The following is a 22,767-nucleotide window of genomic DNA, read 5'->3' on the forward strand; positions in this document are numbered from 1 at the left end:
CTGACATAATCTGCAGTAGTCCACCAGTAAACCAAAGGCATGGACGGCTTTATTCATGTCCATTCAGCCATAATGAAGGGATGAAAATTCGAGCTCTTTCTAGTGATCTGTATCATTTGACTCAGTTTGTTTAGAATTTATGGGCTCTGATTGGCTTATGCACTCAGAAAAGGCAGCGTTGTACAAACTGATTGCTGGTTGTCACTGAAGTATTGTTTGTGCATGGGGAGTACACATGTTCTAAACTGTGGTCAGCTTGGTATTTGAATAACGATCCTTATTGTAACGAATAAACAACCTCTCAGGCACACACAAGGCAATCCTCAGCACACTTGACCCACAAAGTCCAGTGTTTTGTTAAACTGAGTGCTCCAGCACAGCACACTTCCTTGGCCCTGGCATAGATGGAGGAGGTGGGCTTCCAGTGATGTTAAAATGACTGTAGAGCGGAACGGTTGTATAAGTTTAAACACTGGCAGAGGTTAGAGGGTCTTATCTATCCAAAGCCACTCCAAATAAGCCACAAAGTGAGTCAAGCTGTTGTCATGTCTGTGTATATCTTGTATTTATTTGTGTATTTTCTTGTAAATGATGCGTGTCATATCACGCCCAGGCTCTGTTGGGACTAGACTTGTGCTGACTGCAGGCTGGCGGGGGACTGGGGAGGGTGGTTAGCTGTGCTGGAGCACAGAACAGAGAAACTGGGGCTGATGTGAATGCGCCTTTTGCAGACGCACAATTCAATCTAACGTTGCACAAACAGGGCTGATGCTACTCTTCCTTCAAACAAAAAATTGGAATTGACTCCTGAGAGTTTCTCAGCAGCTCAGGAGGGATTAACTGCATTTCTTATCATCACTGACACTTTCTGATCAAGTTCAAAAGACCCCAGCCTCTGCACAGAATAGTGAAACAGTGAGCCAGACACTCCTCAATATGACACACTGATATCAAAAGTTCTGCAATCGAGCCAGAAACTCCAGCCACAGAGAAGAGATTAAAACACCCACCTGAATTTTGACAGCTATACTCAAGGAGTTGAGCTCTTTATCCAGTTCTTTGAGGACTACCAGCTTCTTCAGTGTGAGGCTGCAGAGTCTGTGAGGATGAGAGAAAGAAAAGAAACAGATTAGAGAAGTGAGGAACACAATGACAGCACATCTTCATGACACACGATAAAGATGGAGGACGATGCTGCTGTCACCGCTGAAAGTGTCCTGATGTATTCTCACAGAGTTTCCAAACATTAATGGAGCCAGACCATGCTAACAATTAAAAATCAGCTTTATTGTTGTAGCTAATGAAGTTTTCATCGTTAAACATGCTGCACTTACATAATACAAGACAGTGAGGCCTTCATACAGGTTTTTATTGGCTGTTTATATAATGATATCATGGGTTTTAGAGTTGTTTGTGAGGTTTGGGACCAGGAGATAAGACAGTATGACAGATGTGACGATATAGTAAGATGTAGAGCAAGGCTGTGTTTAATGACAGATACATTCTGAAGAGTCTGAAGCAGTTTAGGGGGACATATGCAAAAATCACCTTTCAGGCTTTTCTAACAAAAATTTGTGTCCAAAATCCCCTCAAATACCAGAAAAATCCATTCCCTTCCACCCTCTCTTTCACCACCTGCGAGAAAATGTGTCCTAAAACAAGCCGTTGTCAGATTATACCCTCATGGTGTCACATGAGGAGTAAGCACCTGCCCCCTGGTTTGGTTGGCCCTCCACGCTTGGAGGAAAGCTCCGCCCTCCTCTCAGCTGCCAGTTAAGATGCTGGATCGTTCAGTGGGTTACCCTGCTGACTTTGGTCTGGGAGACTGATGGTTCCAATCCCATTCAGGTCCTTCACTTTGGATAAGGGTGTCTGTTACATTGTAACATCAGGAATGCCACATCCATATTCTGAGAGAGGCGGAGTCAGAGGCGGAGTCAGACAGCTAATTACCATTTAAAGCCACAGACACAGAAACAGCTCATTCTGAGATCAATCAAATGAGACGCACCAATCAGCTTTCATCCTAAATATAATCCAAATGATCGTGGTACTAAAAATTCACCCCCTGTACAGTGGGAGCACAATAAGACACTAGCTAATGAGACACGTTTGGTGTTTTGAACCAGGCTGTAAACCAGTTTATTTCTAGTGTTAAAAACGGCTGTTTAACGTGTGTCCAGACGGGACTTCTGGTGTTCCTGCAGCCAGCCTCAAGTGGACACTCGTGGTATAGCAATTTTTTGCACTTCTGCATTGGCTTCATTTTTCAGGACTGGAGGTTGCTGCTTGATTCTAACATGTCTAGAGTGTTAAGACACAACTTTGGGATTTCACTATACCGGGTCTTTCATCTACAGAATTAGAAAAGTCTGTCAAATCTGTCTGATCAGATAAAGAGAGTTGGACTCAGAAGAGACTTGATCATGACATCAGCTGAATCAGTGACAATGCAATTTTTCCAACTTCATAAACTTTTTCAAGCAGTGGAGGATAATTTTAGGATCAATATAAATAGCCAGATTTACTGGGTTTATTTTAGGACTTGACATGTTCCGGTTCCTCTCCTTTTTCTTCTAGAATATCCAAAGATCAGGACTGTTCTTCCTCGGCTGTAAAGCATTAGTTTCTTAAAACTAAACAAGCATGGTCAGGTCTGAGAACAGGTTTCCAGGTCAGACAGTGTTCAGGACTGTTATTACTTCCCTCATGTTAGCCACAGTGTGATATTTCATCTGTATCTGTGTCTTTTCTTTCTTTAAGCTGATACGACAAAGTCAGGAATCAATCACTGCTAAAACAGCGACAGCGATCAAACTCTGCTGTCTCTGTGTCTCTCGTCTTTGAGAGAAAACTGGATGATGCATCACAGTGGAATTAAATCAGACTTCCTCTTGTCAACTTTATGGAGACTTTTTCCTGGATTGTGACATGGTACAGATGTTTGACGAGTTCATGTTGCAGTAAAATGTCTTTAGTCAGCCGTGTTTCAGCGTGCTGCTGCACATTACAGTGACTCACTGCCATCTGCTCATCCTGTTTAACAATGCTCACTCTGACACTTTTACCTCCACCCAACTGAGGAAGTTTGATCACTTTTTAAAAGGTAGAAGAACCAAGAGAATCAAAAGTACTCTATAATACACTTTATTACAGAACATATCAGTGTGCCTGCCCTAAAACCTCCTCCAGATCTCCTTTATCTCTGCTATTAAAGCTGCACTGTGCTCCTCCTTTAAAAGTCTTAGACAATCAAACACCCTTAAAATCCCCCTTCCTGTCATCTGCACTAACACACTCCCAAAAATCCCTCTCCAGTACAACACTCATCAAAAAGTCAACAAGAGCGAGGCCAAGTCTGCTAAAGCTTCCTCCTCCTGACCCACTTTCTCTCCGGTCCCGCTGCATTAAAGCGAGATGAGTCCAAGCCAAAAGTCCAAGAGGAGGAAGAGAAACAAAGCAAACACAAACACGTCCAGTCACCCACTTTTTTCCTGCAGAGATACTCACAAACTCTCTTTGACTTCATTCAGACTCTCCAGACTAGGTCAGCGGGATTCACAATAACTTAAAATGTTGAAGAAAAAGAAACTGGAGAGTTAAAGAGGACACAGACGATGAGGGAAATCAACGTTTCTCAGAACAAAAATGGCAAACTGATTCAAACACAAGAGCTGAGAAATCAGAGGTTGGTAATGAGGAGGCCACTATGGGAGTTCAACTGACTAAAGGAAGCAAATCCTACGTATGATAAAATCACAAATTAGATTAAACCAAAATATGGCCTGTTGTTGCAATGTCTTTAGCATAAAATGTGTCAAAACACCAGTTTAAAGGGATATTTCAGGATTTTTGAAGTTGGGTCGTATGAGGTGCTTGGCTCTAGTAGTGGCATTAGCCTCCAGTGATTTCTGTGTAATTTGATCCTGTGGTTATTATGAGCTCAGAGAGAGCCGGCGCATAGCGGCTGTAGATGGGAACATGTTGTCCGCGAAAATTAACATGTTCTACGAAAAAATGGGCCAAGAAAATATGTTGGCTCGCCTGTGTGCTGTGTTGAAAACGTACACAGCACTTTATTTCTCCCAAAAACCCCCTCCGTGTCAGGCACTAATTTACGATGCAGCTTTTGCATTTGTATCCTTCCGCCTCCGCTCACTGTTTACTTCACACATCCACCGTTACTTGAGGGGATTGTGGAAAGGCAAGAGGCACATATTTTTGTTAGAATAGCCTAAAAAAATTGATTTTTGCATATGTGACTTTTAACACAAGCTGTGAGCAGCAATGGAGCAGCTCAGCCCTGCAGTGATTTGTTCTTATAAAGGCTTAAACAATTACCTAAAGGTGTACATATAGAGTAGATCGGTCTCCTACCATATTATCCAGGGGTGTTACTCCAACTTCAAGAATTCTAGAATTCTAATCCAGCTTAAGTCAGACTAAGACAATAATCAGCCTCTTTCTAACTGCACATCTGTTGCACGTGTTTCTCTTTTATAAAATGCACCCATGTTCTCCTCCTGCAGCTCAGATGATGATGTGCAGCATGCTGCAGGTGTTTATCTGCAGACTCACCAGCCGCTCTAGCTGATTCTGGTGTTTGATCTGCCTGTATCAAGTGTCACTGTTATCGGCATAAATTTTCTCTCCAGTCTCCTATCAGAGTGCGTTATCACCCACCCCTGTCCCTCTGCAGGAGATCTCAGCAGAGTGGTTTAGCGCAAGGACTCCTGGTCTCTCGTCTTGGTCACTGATCAGGCTGAAAAGTGAAGCGGCACAGGGCAGGAGAACAGGAACATGTCGGCACCGCGCCAGAACAGATGGCCACACGTTTCAGTGTCAACACAGCACAGTGGCAGGCAGGAGTGCAGATAACACCTCTGTCTAATAATAAAAAATCCCCCGTTCCCTAGGTGACCCCTCCAGCGCCTGAAGCCTTTTTAATTACATGTGAGAGAGAGAGAGAGAGAGACGTGACAGGATAGGGATGTTGTTAAACCTTCAGCTCTGTCCCCCCCCCCCCCCCACACCGTCCGAATGGTGACTCATCCTCGCCATACGGCGGGCTAGATCCATGAGGCTACCTAGCTTTAACATTTAATTACTCCAGCTCTAATAGAAATGCATTTCTTCTCTGTGTACTTGTGATGTAACTGAGGTAATCGTGCAGCTAAGTGGATCTGCTTTTTAGCCCCAAAATGATTTTAGTCAAACAGTGTAGAAGGATGCTGTCACTTTTACTGGAACACTTAGCTCTGACTCATTCAGAATGGTAAAAATTTAATGCTCTCATCATGAAAGATAAATTCTGCTTCAGCTTGAATAAACCTCTGCTGGGATCTAATGACCTTTGGTATGCTTCCTTTCTTTTCCCTCTGCAGTGTTGGTTTAAAAAATAAAAGTCATGGAGAAAAGGGCCTTAATCAGCTGAGATGAAAGCTGGGACTTCATTAGAGAAATTTAAGACTGCATTTAAAAACTGTAACTCTATGCATGCCCAGTGATGATCGGATCCACCGTCTAATTCAGCGTTACTCAACCCTGCTCAACCAGAGCCAAACTGTTAAAAAACACCTTTGCAAGAGCCACAATCTAAGTGGTCACAATAAGTGAAAGGTGGCAAAAATGGTCAAAAAGCAACAAAAATGGGTGAAAAGAGGGCAAAATGAGGAGGAAAAGTGGAAAAGGGGTCCGAAAGTAGAAAAAATATGTGAGAGGTGACAAAAAATGAGTTACAGGTGACAAAAAATGGTCAAAATGTGGCAAAAAATGAGTGAAAAGTGACTAAAACGGGAAAAAAACAGTTGAGAGTGGTAAACACGGGCAAAAAAGAGGAAACAAGTGGTATTTAGGGGCTAAAGGTAGCTGAAATGAGTGAAAAGTGGGGGAAAAGGGCAAAAATAGGATAAGAGTGGCAAAAAAATGGGCAAATTAGAGGAAACAAGTGGTATTTTATGACAAAAGGTAGCTAACATGGGTGAAAAGTTGCAAAAAATGGGTAAAAAGTTTTAAAAATTAAGTGTCAAAGTGGGCAAAAACTAGGAAAAAAGTGGTATTTAATGACAAAAGGTAGCTTAAATAGCTGAAAACTGGGAGAGAAAATGGTTTTAAGGGGGCAAAAATGGGTAAAAAGTAGCAAAAAGTGACAAAATGGGCAAAAAAGTAGGAAAAAAGTGATATTTAATGGCAAAAGCTGGATTAATTCTAGCATATTGTCAACTTTTATATTCACTTTTTTTTTAATTTTAGATCATATCTTGACCTTTTAAACTCCTAACTTTGACTTTAAATCCTGTATTTTCACTTTTTAAATTCCGGATCGAGAATTTTAACTCACATTTTGACCTTTTAGAGTCACAATTTTGAATTTTGTATTCTATTTTGACCTTTTAAACTCTCAAGTTTGTATTTTATCTCATATCTTGACCTTTTAACTCATGATGTTAACTCTTTATCTCATACATTTGACTTTTAAAAACCTTATTTTGACTTTTAATTTTGTGTTTTGACCTTTAGGACTTATACAGTTGACTTTTGATCTCAGATTTTGAGCCTTTAAACTCATTTATTTATCAATTTATTTATTTGACATGGACACACAGTAACATTGATGCTGTGTTATTCAATTGTTTTGACTTTTTTTTTTTAGAATTCTTAAAATCATTTATCATCACCGTTGAATTCATTACCTGTGAAAACACGGTTGACAGTTTTCAGTTAAATCCTGACCCCTCAGGTTAGACTTGAATTCAGATATCAGCCCCTGCTGTGATCGAGTTTGACACCCTGCTTTAAAGAGTCCGTGGCATTTGTTTAATCAGAGTAAAAGACAGAAGAAAGAGCTGAACTTTAACTAGAAACATGCTGAAAATCTATTTAAAATGTGACATGTCAATATCAGGGGAATAAAACATGATAACTTTAGTTTTAGCAGAGGAGAAGGCCCAGACTGGGTCGCGGAGAGTTCAGATGGTTTAAGGACTGATATTCAGAGGAGATGAACTGTGTGTTTGTGAATATAGAGAAGGGTGGGGGATGTTTTTGTGGTATTGTCTCTCCTCCCCTCATCACACTCTGGCACTCACTCAAGATTGAAGCCGGGTCCTCCAGAAGCCCCTGGAAGGATGCATTAATCCTGAATATAAACCATGTCATTCCCACATTCCCACAGAGAGCCTGGGGGGGGATTTCACTGTGCCGAACAGAGCCAAAACACAGCCTAGTGATCAATCCATAAAGAGAGAGCGCCGGTTTATCAATCCATAAAGAGAGAGAGAGGGGTTGAAGATCTATATGACAGACTGCAGCTCAACATGTCTGTAAAAGAGGCGGCGAGGAGCAGAGATAAGTGAGATGCTTTCTGTCTGTTTCAGCTGATAAGAACCCGAGGAGGAGGGGGCCTCTGTCTGTTTCTCTGATCGAGTTTGAACGTCAACAAAAAGTCCGTCAGACTTCTGTGATCGGGTCGTCACGGCTTCATACTTTACTGAAATAAAAAGGAGCCTGGTGATGAGTCCTTTGTTAGTTTAGATCAGTGGTTTTCAAACTTTTTTCGCCCAAGGCACACCTAAGGTTAAGCCAAAATGCCAAGGCACACCATATTCATATCAATAAAAAATAGACTTTTTAAATAATAATACAGTCAAGGTGGCCCTTAAGGGGGGATAAAGGGGAGAGGTTTCTGGGGCGCAGACAACTGGGGGTGGCAAAAGTGGGCAAAAGGTGCCTGAAAGGTGGCAAAAATTGGTTAAAGTGATGATCAAACATGGCAAAATTAGGCAAAAAAGTGGCAAGACAAAGTCAAAAATAGTTAACAATTGGCAAAAGGGGCCAAAACATTTGGTTAATAGTGGCAAAACATGTTGAAAGTGTCAAAAAGGCGACAAAAATGGGTTACAAGTGGACAAAGGGGTTAAATGTTGTAAAAAGGTGGTTAAAATGGTTTAAAAGTGATTGAAAAATGGGCAAAATTGGGCAAAAAAGTGGCCAAACAAAGGTAAAGTGAATGAAAATTAGAAAGAAGGTGGCAAAAGTGGGTTTAAAGTGTCAAAAAGGTGACAAAATAGGAAAAGTAGCAAAAAAGGGTTAATGCTGCTAAAACATGTTAAAAAGTGATGAAAAATTTGGCAAAAAATGTCTAAGTAATAGCAAAAGTAGGCAAAAACTGTCAAAAAGGTAGCAAAAATGGGTTAAATGTGGCAAAAAGTTCCAAAAAAGTTGTATTTTATGTATTTATGTATGTATTTTATTTTATGCACATTTAAAAGTATTTTTAAAAAGTTGCAAAATTGCAAAAAAGTTGCAAAAATTGTTTAAGTTGACAAAATTAGAGGCAAAATGGGTAGAAAAATTGGTTTACTTGGTTAAATGTAGCATGAATAATGATAATTTCAACACCAATTTCTACTCAATAATAGCTTGCCAAATGAGGTAACTGTTAGCCAGGATGCTAGCACCAATGCTACTGATCCAACACACACACTCATCAATAAATCACAACTGGGGAGGGTTCATTCTCTTCAGGGGTCCAGCCAGATGCCCAAGGCACACCTAGACTTGTCTCAAGGCACACTAATATAATAATAATAATAATAAACTTTATTTGTATAGCACCTTTAAAAACTGAGGTTACAAATTGCTTTGACAACAAGCAGAATCACAGTTTCAAAGCAAAACACAAACAGCAAAAACATCACAAGAAAGAGAAAACCCCAACCACAGAAGAGCCCATGAAAAACTCAGCCAGCAATGTAACTCCAACATCATAAAGACTAGCTGAACATTTTAAAGACAAAATGGTGTCAGCTTATAGAGACATCATAAAAACCCAGATATGAAAAGATTCTGTAAAAAAATGAAGGGAACACAGGAACCGAATACATAAAAGAAACCTAAGGACCAGAAATGTAAAAGCATTTAAAATATTAGGAAGAGACGGAAAGGAATACAAATAAAAATGGTAAGAATGAGAATAAAAACAATTAAAATGTGTAGAGATTAAACAGTCAGCATAAGAAAATTAAAATTCTAGACAGTAAAAGATGTTAATGATAATGATGATAATGATAATAGTCTGCTAAAACTGACATAGCAGCAAGAAGAAGGGGACGCAATAAAAGCAGGGGGGCCCTAAAAAGCAAGTAAGAGAAATGGAGATATTGCATAAGAATCAATAAGCATAAAATACAAAGTCGCGAAGAGCAGATATAGAGGTTTTAAGGTTAAATTTGACAGTAAAGAAGAAGAACTAGAGAGAAAAATGATTAAAAGACGGAAGACAGTAAAAGACATTAGACGGCATCACATAAAAGCAAGTCTATAAAAATGAGTCTTAAGAAGTGATTTAAAAGATGTCACTGATTCAGCACGATTCACACTAGCGTGCCTTGCCACACCATTTGAGAACCACTGGTTTAGATAATACTCATGGGTTCAGAAAAATCCTGAACTAGTTTGTCTTTGGCCCATGAGGCTTTAATGTACCCATGCAAGATCAAAAATAAAAGTAGCAAATGTGCTCATGCACCCTCAAAAGACACGGTAGTGACGACACAGGAAGATTCAGACTCCTTGTACTTACATCTCGAGTGCTGAAGATTAATATTTCATTATTAGATTTAACATTTATCAACCCAACATTCAATTCTAAGGAGCTCTGATATTTCGAACCACAGTATGGGTTTAAGCAGCCGTCTGCTCACTAACTTGACTTTAACTTCCACATGGCGAGGGTGGTGAGAGTCAGACTAACGTTGTGGCACAGCTAAAGTGGTCAGCAGTGATCAGAATCAGGCCGTACAGTCAGCTGGTGACAGTAAATGTTCTAACTTTTTCTATGTGACCATCACAAGCGCATTAAAGCGGCGGGAGTGGAGCAGGATGGTGTTAAAATGAACAGTTATCGACTGCTCTGATGAACGGCGCCCGCTCGCTGCCCGGGCACTCTGCTGCTAATAGGTTTAGCCTACATGGCATCGCTCACAGCTGCATGAGTGCTGCTGCTCCATCTAAGCCCATTAGTGCGTCCAAGTCACTCACTGTACCGTCACTAACTGTTGACCTTTACGGGTTTTAAAGTAAAGAGAGGCCATTAGATTACAAGGCCATTTCCCTCTTAGAGATTAGACGGACTGCTCCCACTGATACATGAGTATTAGTCAGGAAATCGACAGGATGGGGACGGAAACCATCCCAGTGTGAAGAGAAAGGAGGAAGACTTCAATAAGAAGATAATCTGAAGATAAAGGACCAAAAAAAGAGACGGTTCCTCCACCATAGATACTCTAATCCATCCAATAATGCCAACAAACAACATAATCTTTCTTCCTACATACCCTTCACTGCATTACTATGGGATTACCACAGCTCTGTAAATATGCAGGTTAAAAAGTAAGTAAGAGTAAAAACGGATGAAATTCAGCATCATGATAGAAACCGACACCTGAGGCACGATTTCACTGAAAAATACCTTCAACTTTTGATCCAAATCCTGGTCCAAAGGGGGCAACCTGACTTGGCTGCAGTTCTTGAAGTCTGAACTAGGGCTGGGCAATTAATCATAAGTTAGATTAAATCACAACATAGCCTGCTGCAATTTTCAAATCGCAGAAGTTGCAATATATTTTTAAACCTGAAATTTGTTTCTAAATACCAGTTTACATCTTTTTACCTGCAGCAGAGATGTTATGCATTAAAGATCATGAAATTATCCACAGGCAGTTTTTTAGATTAGTCGACAAAAATCCTACTTTTTACTACATTTTTCTTACTAAATAAGAGAATGACATTAAAATTATAACTCCCTTTAATACATACATGCCTATCCAATTTGAAATAAAAGTCAAATCATCACAATTACATTATTTTCCCAAATTGTTCAGCCCTAGTCTGAACTGCAGACACCTTTTGGAGGCGAGGTGAAACATCTTAAAGAACCTCAGTCAAGTCCAGGTACCCCCTTTGAACCAAGATTTGGAGAACCATGACCTGGATGAATGACCTACAGACACCTTGACCTTTGACTTACAGCCTAAACAGCTCTGCAGACGTGTGCAGCATGCTTACTGACACTGATTTATGATCCTTTTAGTCAGAGTCTGCTGCATGTTTGGGATGGGTCATGCTTAGGGATGCACTGATGTGATCCTGGCAGTGTTTCCCCTCCCGTCCCCTTCAGGCAGCGACCTTCCACCCTGATGCAACCCCATACCTCTCCAAATAAAGGCACTATTTGCTGCTCTACATGCAACACATGCATGCTCCAAGGCGAGTTTAAGTCTTTATCACTACCAACTGATGCAGATCCTTCGTGGTTTGTCTCTGATGCAGCGTCAGGAAAGCCTCTTCCTTTTGATTTGTGTTGTATGCTTTTATTGTTTATTATATTTCCTATTTACAACATTTACGATAAAGACAGTTTTATTCACACATCAACTTTTAATAATTGACCCGTAAGTAAAGCATGCTGGCTTTATAGGAGGCTACGGCTGGTGTAGTTGAATTCATTTACAAAGCATTGTGATTGTGATTTAGCCTAATAAAAGCCTCTTTTCAGTGATCTGGATGGGCTATTTTTGTTTTATATTCATAGCAGAGGAGGGATCAATTATCAATAGGAGAGCTACAATGACGTTTAATGAAGGAGAGAGAGCGTGTGCTGCATCTTGAAGAAAGTGTGTGACTTTAACCTGGCCTACAGCTCTGTCCATGTCACTGTTACCTGCTCTCTCCCATCAACAGAACCTGCTATCCTGCTGCTGATCAAAGTAGCATGACATGTCTGCAAGGGCAGGGGCCAATCCTGCCAAATGTATGCAGTAAAAGTCAATTTACAAAAGAAAAATAGAATACCTACATTTTATTTGATTGCTGGTGACAGGTAAGTAGTAGTTTAGTTGAAATGCACATTCTTTTACATTTATCTGGTGTGTGTGTGTCCATCATTTCTTTTAATAAACATGAGTAAAAACAGCCTTTTCATCATGCTTCAAAAATACAAAAAAGCTTTCCTCTGTTTTTGAGACACTGTTGATGTAAAAGGAGAAGCTTTCCACTACTTTCAAGTTTACACATCAGATTTCCTGTCGTTCTGCACATGTATTCATTAATGAGCAAAGACAGGGGCATAACTAGGGATTTTAGGCTCCCAGAAAGAATATTACACCCCCCCCCCCCAAACTGGATAGCCAAGCAACAAATGTGGCATCATTTTAAAAATATCTTTGCATTTAAATGCATTTCTGAACTATAATTTTCCAATGTATGAGCAATACTTTTACTATGGTTAAATTCACGTGTTATTTCACAGCGCTGGACTGCACCATTTGGACTTTTTTAAGGGAGGAGCAGTATTATATTTATCTCTTGTTTTTTTTTTGTTTTTTTAAAGATTTAATTTGGGCATTTTTGCTATTTTTTTTTTTAGTGGAGGACAGTGGATAGAGTTGGAAACAGGGACAAGAGCCGGGGAGAGACATGTGGTAAAGGGCCTCAGGGGGGATTCAAACCCGGGCTGTCCGAGTACATGGGGGGCACCTTAAACCACTAGGCCACCTGCGCCCCTATTTCTCTCTTTTTGATACAAATTTCAGTCTGTTGACCAATTCATTTAGTTGCTTTTTATTCAATAATGACACTAATTACCAAGAATAAATAAATACGAACTCACTTTTCATTGCAGGCTTCCCAGGGGCCCCTCCTTACTGTGGGCCCGGGTAATCAGTACCCTTTCCCCACCTGTTCTACGCCCATGAGCAAAGATATTTAAATCTGGTAAAAAATCAGCCTGTATCTAAGAGAATTTAAGCATTAAACAACAGGCTTTTGATGTATATCATGGGAAAAGCTCCATCAGAACAGTCATGAATGGTGAAGAACAGACGTTCTGCTCATTTTGATGAAATGTGACAACAGATCAGACAAGGGGAAGACAGCAAATGTAAAAAAGTGAGACTCTTTCAAGCAGAGGAGTAGAATATGTGCAAGGCTGCACCATAGAGAGCCATGACAGTGAATACTGAGTAAAGCCTTAAACATTTTATCACTACAGGCCGTTATTAGAAGGAAAAGGAACAGAGAGCTTCTGTGTGATGAAACGCGGTCGGTCAGCAGCACCAAATCCTTTCACGTTTATCTGTCCTGGACAAACTAAACTACTTATCAGGCCGTACACTCAAACAGCTGCGGTCAAATATTTGACTCCAGATAAGAGGCCTGTGATTGTGGTTTATACAGCATGTTGGATTATCTTATCTCTGCTGCTTCATCCATTTTCTCTGCAGCGCTGACACAAAGACTTCACAGAGAAACAGCAAACATTACAAGCTCAGATTGTTCCAGTCAAGCAGTTTAACCCTTCATTATTAGATTAGAGCACTTTTATCATTGTTATCTTGTGTTTGTGTGTCTGTGGTATAAAAAATAGGGCTGGGTAATTCATCGTAAATTAGATTAAATTGCAGTTGCAATATTTCTTTAAGTTTAAAAGTGCCATAATACCAGTTTAATGAATCATATTTTTGCAGCTGCAGAGACTTTATACACATTTTTCAAACATTCAAGTGTCAAATTTTTTATCATGTTTTATAGGGATGCACAATATTATCGGCCAGATATCGGTATCGGCAGATATCAAAATTTTTGCCGATATTTCCAGCAGATATTTTGGCCGTGCATACCAGCATATATCAACTGTAAAATTTGGCCATATATACTAAAAAATTAGTGGAGTTTTAGGCTGGACCAACAGACCTGTGTCATTCTTTAAACTTAAAAATGTGTTTTAAGAAAAAAAGTTTGTTTCTTTTTTCATCCTCAAACCTAAAATTGTGTTCAAAGGACTGAATTTTTAGTCATGTAAAACATATTTAAATATCTGTAACGATATTGGTAATGGCTAAAACGAATCTGTAAATATCGGCATATCTGATATCAGCAAAAATCCAACATCATGCATCCCTAATGGTTACAAAAATCCTCCTTTTCATGTTTTTCGTATGTTTTCCTTAATCAAAATGAGGGTCATAAAAATGATAATTCCCTTCAATAAAGCAAATGACATCCGATTTGCAATATGAGCAAAAATTACAAGTTAATTCTATCTCAAATTGATGAAGCTTAGTGTTAGTTCACAAAAGTTTTACCCCAAGTTGTGATCAGCTGATAGCCAGCTTCACCTCCTCCTTCCCAGCCTCCTCCTTTATAGCATAAAGCTTGTTGCACCCTCAAATTCAGATTCATGCTACTATGGATTAATTGCTCCTGAAAAATGTAATTGTTTTCAGTACACATTGTTATAAATGTGTGTATCTATATGGGGATTTCTAGACATGTGCTCCCTGCAAAGTCAAAGCAGCTGCTTGACTAACCCAGGGAGCTTCTTCAGAGCAGAGCCTGCTCTACCAAGTAAAACTGCAGATCCATTTTGCAATAAAATGGTTAAATGTATGATGAGTTTCCTGGCAGAATGTAGGCTACAATATGGAAGGATTTGTTGCTTGAATTTGTTGAAAAATACATAAGAATAATCGCAATTTGCAAATCGTTCAGCCCTTGTATGAAACCAATAATGTGTGCTCATCTTTCATTGACCCAAAAATCAAGTGGTTTCTAATCACAGATGAAAATCTGTGGATTATTGTCCCCCACAGACCTGTAGGTGCATGTGCAGACACGTTCTAACATTGTTTAACATGTTAGCAACAGTTAGCTACTAGGGCTGGGCAATTAATTGAAATGTAGATTATATCGCAATCTGACCTACTGCAATTTTTAAATCGCAGAGTGTGCAATATTTCTTTGACCTGAAATGTGTTTTGAAATACCAGTTTCATACATTTTCTTAAGCAGAGGTGTTCTGCTCTACACATAATGCAAACATTCAAGTGCCAATATTTCCTAGGATAATTGACAAAAGTTCCTACTTTTCATGTTTTTGTATATTTTTGTCTTCTTCAAAATAAGAAATCCATAAAATCATCACTCCTTCATAACAATTCATATCAAATTTGCAATACAGGACTAAACAATTTCAATAAGACATTTTTGTTCGACTGATTTGAAGTTTAAGGGGATTTTTACTTAAAAATTTGTAGATATTTTTGCAGAAATTTGAGCAATTTATTCTGACATTTTTAGGGGGAAATTTGCTTTGAAAATTGAAAGTATCTTCTTGAAAATTTGAAAAATTTATTTGTACATGTTTGGGAATTTAATTTGATTTTCTTTGGAAATTTGTTTAGAAAATTGTAGGTATTTTTATGGAAATTTTTAACATTTATATGTAAATTTTGGTAAATCAGATTCAATTTTTGGGGGGGGAATTAGCTTTAAAAACTTTACGTAGTTTCATGAAAATTTGAGAAATTTCTTTGTAAATTTTTAAGAAGTTGCTTTGATTATTTTTAGTAATTTTATGAAAACTTGAGGAATTTATTCAATTTTTGGGGGAATTTGATTTGATTTTTTTGGGTGGTGGGGCAGGTTTTTATTTTTAGTTATTTTCTTAGAATTTTGGAACATTTATTTGTAGATTTTGGGCCATTTGATATACATTTCTGGGGGAAATTGCTTTGTGTGTTATGATATAGAATGGTTTATCAGATGAGGAGCCTGAAGAATAATCAGATGTTGCAATCACAATGTTGAGTGAAAAAAAATCGCAATTCGATTATTTTCCCAAATCGTTCAGCCCTATTAGCTACTCTGGCTTGTTAGCTCATCTATGGATGGATATCGGTCAGGAGTCTGGGTCAGCTACCATAAAACATTCCCTGGGAAACAGGATGATTACCTTGCAAATTAGCAGCTAATGAATTAGCCACAGGGAAAACTAGCTTTGATAATTCAGCGTTTCTCTCCAGCTCCTGCCCCTCATTCAGATATCATAACTTCAAACATGTCTGCAGCCGAAATGCCAAACTGGAGGCCTCAAACTGGCATCCAACAAAGCAAATGTTGAGTCACAATACCAGAATATTAAACCTGGATGTGATCCTGGTAAATATGAAATCATCTTCATTCCTGTTCTGATAACACAGCAACAAAATCAGGAGTCACAGGGACTCGTTTTTAGCAAACCTCCTCCTAATACTACCCAAAATTACAGGAAAACTTCAGCAAGCTGTCCAATATCACAAAACACAGCAATGTTTTCACACCAATCATAGACTGAATAAAGTACTGCAGGAGTAACACCACCTACTTGGCTCTTTAGTCAAAGCCTTTCAATATCAATCCGTCTAGATCATATAAACAAGTATTTATAAGGACGCAGACCGATAAGTAGTATCAATGTCAGTAAAAGTGAACTATCCCATCTCTGATCCCGTCTATGTGTGTCAGTGATGTCAGCATGTCTCTTTGGAGCCTCTCTCTCGTGTCCAGGTCAGACTGAATCAGTTGGCCCTCCAGTATTGAGGCGGTGCGGGGACATCAGAGGAAATCAAATCAATTGCTGGAGGCGGATTAAAGGTGGAAGTCGGAGAGCAGAGCCCGGGGACGCACACACTGCAGAGGATAATCCTTTTTGTTAGCCCCTCAGTGACCTCAGCCTCCGCCGAGTCAGGCCGGCTTTCTTTAATACACCGACACACACACACACACACACACGGGGCCTCCTGCAGGTTCCACAGGAGTCAGATCTCACAGAGAACCTCAGGCCCGACACCGATCTTCAGACGCTCTCTGCTTTGAGTTTGTCGCTCTGGAAAGGCGATACGTCTGTCTGGTTGAGAGGATGTAGTTTATATCACACAGGCATCAGAAGGCATTTAAAAAATGTAGCAGCCACATCTGAACTCGACTCCCTGGACACGCTGAAACAGTATCAGATTTAAGATTTGACTTGAAGCATATGGAGGAATGATCATCGAAGTTTAAGGCGAGAACATTGAGGCTACTTTCCTCCCTGTTTCACAACATGTTTTTCAGCAAAGCCTGAACAAACACAAGAAGCATGCATTCAAATATTTCCTTGTATTGTTCAGAATTGAATCTTTATGAGCTATAAATACTTCATTTCTCCCCTCTGATTAATCCTTGTGGAAGATTTTGGAGACTACTTTTTGTTGAAAAGGCCAGGCTTCTGAGTGTAAAAATACTTTCCCCATTACATAGATATCACAGCACAACTCAAGAGTGTTTTAAAGTCAGGACCGGTGTCAACAAACAGCCTAAATCCCTCTGCATCAACATCCTTCAGAGCTGTTAGTCCAAGATGTGCTGGCTACTATCGCTGGGCTATTTTTGAACCACTTCAGTGACAGCAGCATCTCAAACACTGTGAGATTAAAACACTCCGAAGTTTGAGAGTGTACAAAGATACAGCAGCTCGCTCCAAGAATAAAAACAGCCCTATGTAGAGATACAGAAGCTACAGGAAGGGTCCTGCTTTATGACTGTCTCATGGCATCATGGGTAATCTGCATGTTAGTGAAGGCCTCATTAATGCTTGGTCAGAATCTGGAGCAACATGTGCAGCCAAGAGGCAACTTCTATTTCAGGGAGGCTGTTGTTTGTTTCATCAAGACAATACCAAACCACATCCTGGATGGACAACAGCAGCACAGCTGTGCAAAGTCAAAGGCTGGATAAAGAGGCCTGCCTGATAGCATTTATACAAAACGATATCAAATGTCTCATTTCAACTCGTCATCTAGGTGCCAGTTTATTGGTCAATGACCAGTGAATCCCAGCTTCTGTTTGTGCATGCACACATTTTCAGAAAGTTTTCAGAAAGCCAGTTTTTCCACTTAGAGAGCTCTGTACCATGTTCACACCTGATCCTCTTTCTGACAGCTGGAGACTACGGCTGAAAGATTTGCAAAAATAATTTAATTGCGATTTCTTTCACAAATATTGCAATTGCAATTTAATATGTGATTATTCTTGGGTTGATCTTGTGTATTTTTCAATAGATTCAAGCAATAAATAATTCAAATTAAGACCATGTGCACTGAAAACTATGAAATTATTTCAGAAGTTATTAATCCATAGTAACATGAATCTGAATATGAGGTAGAACAAGCTTTAAGCTATAAAGGAGGAGGCTGGGGTGGAGGAGGTAAGGCTGGTGACCAGCTGATCACAGCTGGGGTATGACTTTCATGAAGTAACGCTAGGCTTCATCAGTTTTAGACAGAATGAGCTGACTAGTTTTGCTCATACTGCAAATGTGATGACCTTTGCTTTGTTAAAGGGGCGTTATCATTTTTATGTCACTCATTTTCATTAAGAAAAACCTCCATAAAACACAAAAAGGAGGATTTTTGTAAACCATTATAAACTAGAAAAGCACTCAGAGAGCACAGACCTCCGCCATTAGCCCTATCTCCCAATAGTGAAGAATCCTTTAAAAAATTCCTGGATCCAGACGGTGATCCGCATTACTCCCAAAATCTAATCTAATCTAATCTAATCTAATATCTAATTCTTCCTTATGCCATTTCTGACATTTCCTGAAAATTTCATCAAAATCCGTCCATGACTTTTTGAGTTATGTTGCTAACAAACAAACTAACGAACAAACCCACTTAATCCCATAAAATGCACATAAATGCTGCAAAGATTTGATTTATTAAACTGGTATTTTGATGCATTTCAAGTTAAAGAAATATTGCAACTTGTGCAATTTGAAAATTGCCATATTTATGCGATTCAATCTAATTTGCGATGAACTGCCCAGCCCTACTGGAGACAACCTGTGCAGGCACAACTTTTAAAGATTATTTTTGAACTTTTTGCCTCATTCTGCTAGGATCGCTGAAGAGAGACGAGGGACATGGGGAGAGGGTGTGGGGGAAGATGAGCACCAAACCTGCGACCAGTTCACTGAGGACTATGGCCTCTGCTCACTGGCACCTTCTCCACCAACTGAGCCAAACCGGCGCCCTGCATACGAACAGTTATGTTTTTGGACTGTGATTTTAGTTCATAATTTAGATCGTGAAATGTGAACTTTAACCTGGTTATTTAACCTGCGTGAGCTGAGCTTTAATGTCGCTCATTTAAACAGAAATCCACACACTGGCTGGTGGTCCGTTTATAGCGCACAATCTTTTCTCTCCCGTTTCTGGAAGGAGGTGAATGCGATTTCTGCAATGGGAAGCTAACATTTAGTAGTGATAGGTAGGGCTGGGACATTATCAAAATTAATTGAAAATTAGATAAAATTGCAATATGGCCTGCTGCAATCTTGAAATTAGTGTCAAAACACCAGTTTAAAACCTTTTGGCAGCAGAAATGCATTATATTTCATGCAATTATTCAAGAGCCATTTTTTAATAGTTACAAAAAAATTTTACATTTTTGTACATTTTCTTACTAAATATGAGGATGACATAAAAATCATCGCTCCCTTCAATGTAACAGTTCAGAACCAACTAACAATACAAGTTAAAATCCTAACATATAGATATTTTTTATTGTTCAGGCTTAGTTTAATCTAATATTGTGTTGGTTATAATATAGAATGATTAAATGCTTTTGTTTGATGGAAAATACATAAGGAACTTAAGAAGTAACCACATATCAAATTACAATCACAATATTGGATAAAAAAACTGCATTTAGATTATTTTTCTAAATGGCTCAGCCCTAGTGATGAGCCCAAAATAAATCAGCGTTCTCATATTTCTCAGATTTCAAAATTACCACGGTCTGTGTTAAAAATAAAAATCACAGATGCCTTCACAGATTACTTCTTCTTTTTAAAGAAGTTTAAGCTGTGACTGGGTTTTTATTTCAGAAATAAGTCTTGTTTTTCTTTTGCTGCAAAGAAAAACTTTTCTGCCTTTGATTGATTACGGCGATGTTCTTTACATGCATGCATCTTCTCAATGCCTTAAATCTTAAGATACTGTGTAGCACGGGGCACTGAGGTTTATAACAAACTAGGTTTACTGTTTCTCTCTGTACCCAAAGTCCGTCTTGAGATGGGTACAAAGAGTTTCAGGTACGCTGCTCCTGCAGCCCAGAATCTCCTCCAGGAACATGTCTGTCTTGGGGGGCTGGTCTCTTTAAATTGTTTAAAAGTAGACGGAGGGCTTTGAAGAAAGATGCATCAGAATGTAGATATTTTGACTTAGACTATTTAACTTTCTGATCAGGGACTCAGGATTGGTTGATCTTTAGTGTTTTTATGTTTTAATGTTTCATGTCTGTAACTTTGTGAATGTGCTGCTGCTTGTTTTGGCCAGGACATTCTTGTAAATGAGATCTGTGATCTCAGTGAGGCTTTCCTGGTCAAATAAATCTAAAAAAAAGGAAAAATATATAATAAGATGCAGCAGTCAGAGCATTTATCATGTTTACAGGGACATGAATGACCAGGTTTTTCTTTGAGCATGTAAACCCAGTATCCCAAACCGGGACACAGCTCATGACCAAATACTCAAGTCCATGTAAACACGATCAGCGTTTCCAAAATCATCTTATTATGTTTTCATTCACATTTTAAACAACGTCCCGACTTTTTAGGAAAAGAGGTTGAAAAAATATCTAAACATTAACAGAATTATGTGGAGTTTATCATGCAAACCCAGACCCGGGTCCTCTAGGTCTACCATTGAACGTGCGGGGCACAAAGACAGCGGGAGCCTGTGGAAGCGTCTGAATTGAACGATATGCTGCCTAAACAAAAACACACTTTTGTAATCCTTTCCCCCCGGTCAGCGCTCTCGCTCATGTTTCGCCGGCTCCGTGCCCTCGGATCACTGCACAGCAATTGTCAGCGGCACAAAGCGGGGGGAAGTGGACGCTGGAGGACGAGTGATGTAACAGAGCGCTGAATGAAAAGTCACTGTCTGTGTTTGGTATGTGCTGGGGGGCTTCCAAGCTGGATGAAAAAGAGACGTAGAGTCATGCTTTCAGTGCTTCCCCCCTACTATTCCTCCCATTCTGTTCTGAATGCACTCACAGTGTTTGAATAAAGCGTGCTCCGACATAACGTCTGAAGGAAGCCGGCCATGAATGTGTGACAGGAAAAGCCTTTCTCTCCAGGCTGAGGGACGCTGCAGCACTTTGTTCTTTCATAACACTATTATTTCTTCATGTCTAGTTGTATAATTCCATTTAAATAAAGGATGCGCTAGTGTAAGACTTATTTCTTCTGAATTTTTCATTTTCCTCCAACAGTGGAATGAGGCTGGGCGGGAGGAGAGAGAACTGCTTGGGCAACAATGATCCCAACTTTAATTTTCTGATTTTATTTTTGGCCCTCTAATCAAATGGAACAGGAACAAAGAAGCCTTACATGTTGCAAATCCATACCCACACCACCCACGCACCAGTAAATGTTCCTGAATAAATTAATCCCTTCACATTCCTGTTCACTTCATCGTTTTTAGGCCAGATTGAGAGCAAAGGAGGCCGCAGAGCAACAAGGAGAATTATTAAGAGGCAATTAAATCCATCTTTCTAAAGAAGTCATGTCATAAAGGATGGAGGCAAATCAGGAGGCTGACTGATCAGGATAAGGCTGTCAAAATTTGGATAATTTGCTAATATTTTGATACTCTGTAGTTTAAAACAACAAAATCTGTTGTTTAATAAATTGATATTATAAAAATGTACCAAAGCTTTTTAAAAACATCTATTCTGTGTGTAGGAGGGGAATGAAATCATCAAAAACAGCGAGCCAACTCCTGCGTGTTGTCCAAGTTGCAAAAAACACTGGCATGGATTCCTCCAGGAGCAGGCCCATGTTCCTGTGCAATTTAGACCAGTGGTTCTCAACCTTGGGGTCGGGACCCCCTCTGGGGTTGCGAGGAACTGACAGAGGGTCTCCAGTTGCCCTAAAAAAAATTTTTTTTATTACACTGTTGCCACTTTACACCAATTTTGTCAAACTTTTTACCCTTTTTCATCATTTTTCTCACCAATTTTAATACATTTTTACCATGTAACACCTATTTTTGTCAGTTTTAAACTCTTTCCACCACTTTTTTTCTGTTTTTGTCACTTCTCAAACAATTCTTGCCACCTAAGCTTCATGTTGCCTCTGTTGACCCATTATTGCCACTATTAACCCCTTTTAAACACTTTTTACACCCAATTAATTCCCATTCTAACCCCATTTCACCATCTGACATGCCCATTTTTGTTAGTTTAACCAATTTCTGACAATATCTGCCTTTTTTCTTTCTCAGTTAACCCTTTCTTGCCAGTTTAAATTATTTTTAATCCCATTTCCCCAACTTTCCACCCATTTTTGCTAATTAAAAGCCATTTCAGCCACATTTTACCTCCTTTTTACCACTAATTATGCCCATTTTATCACTTTAACCCATTCTGCTATTTTTAAAATCCAACTTCACCACCTTTTCCATCATTTTTGCCATTATCCATTTTTGTCATTTTTAAACCAGTTTACTCCATTTTTTAACAAAAGGGTCTTACATTTTTAGAAGTTTTTTTTTACTACACAAATGATTAAAAAAGGGACTAGTTTCTTTGAGAAGAGTGCTTCTTTAGGTTAAATATGAAACATGGATATCACAGCTTTACTTTATAATGGACTAGGGCTGGACAATTCATCCAATTCAAATTAGATTTAATCACAATATGGCCTGCTGCAATTTTCAAATCACAGAAGGTACAATATTTCTTTAACCTGAAATTTATGTCAAAATACCAGTTTAATACTTTTTTCTGCAGTTTTTTTTAATCCATTACATATCATGGTTGAATTCACTGGTGTTTTTAGAGTAGTCTACAAAATTCCTACTTTTTTTGTACATCTCTCTTATTAAATATGAGGAAGTCATA

The 22,767-nt window shown here is 39.1% G+C and overlaps 1 protein-coding gene across 1 annotated transcript in view; it reads right to left on the reverse strand.

Moving 5' to 3' along the window:
* The window catches only part of zmp:0000000755 (phosphofurin acidic cluster sorting protein 2), a 122,288-nt gene that overhangs the window by 64,654 nt on the left and 34,867 nt on the right, over window positions 1–22,767 (reverse strand). The window contains exon 2 of the mRNA XM_041788829.1: window positions 1,011–1,098. Coding sequence (XP_041644763.1) covers window positions 1,011–1,098 — 88 coding nt within the window. The remainder of the gene's footprint in view (window positions 1–1,010; window positions 1,099–22,767) is intronic.

Source organism: Cheilinus undulatus, linkage group 6 (assembly GCF_018320785.1).
Source record: "Cheilinus undulatus linkage group 6, ASM1832078v1, whole genome shotgun sequence".
In the NCBI taxonomy this organism is placed as follows: domain Eukaryota; kingdom Metazoa; phylum Chordata; class Actinopteri; order Labriformes; family Labridae; genus Cheilinus; species Cheilinus undulatus.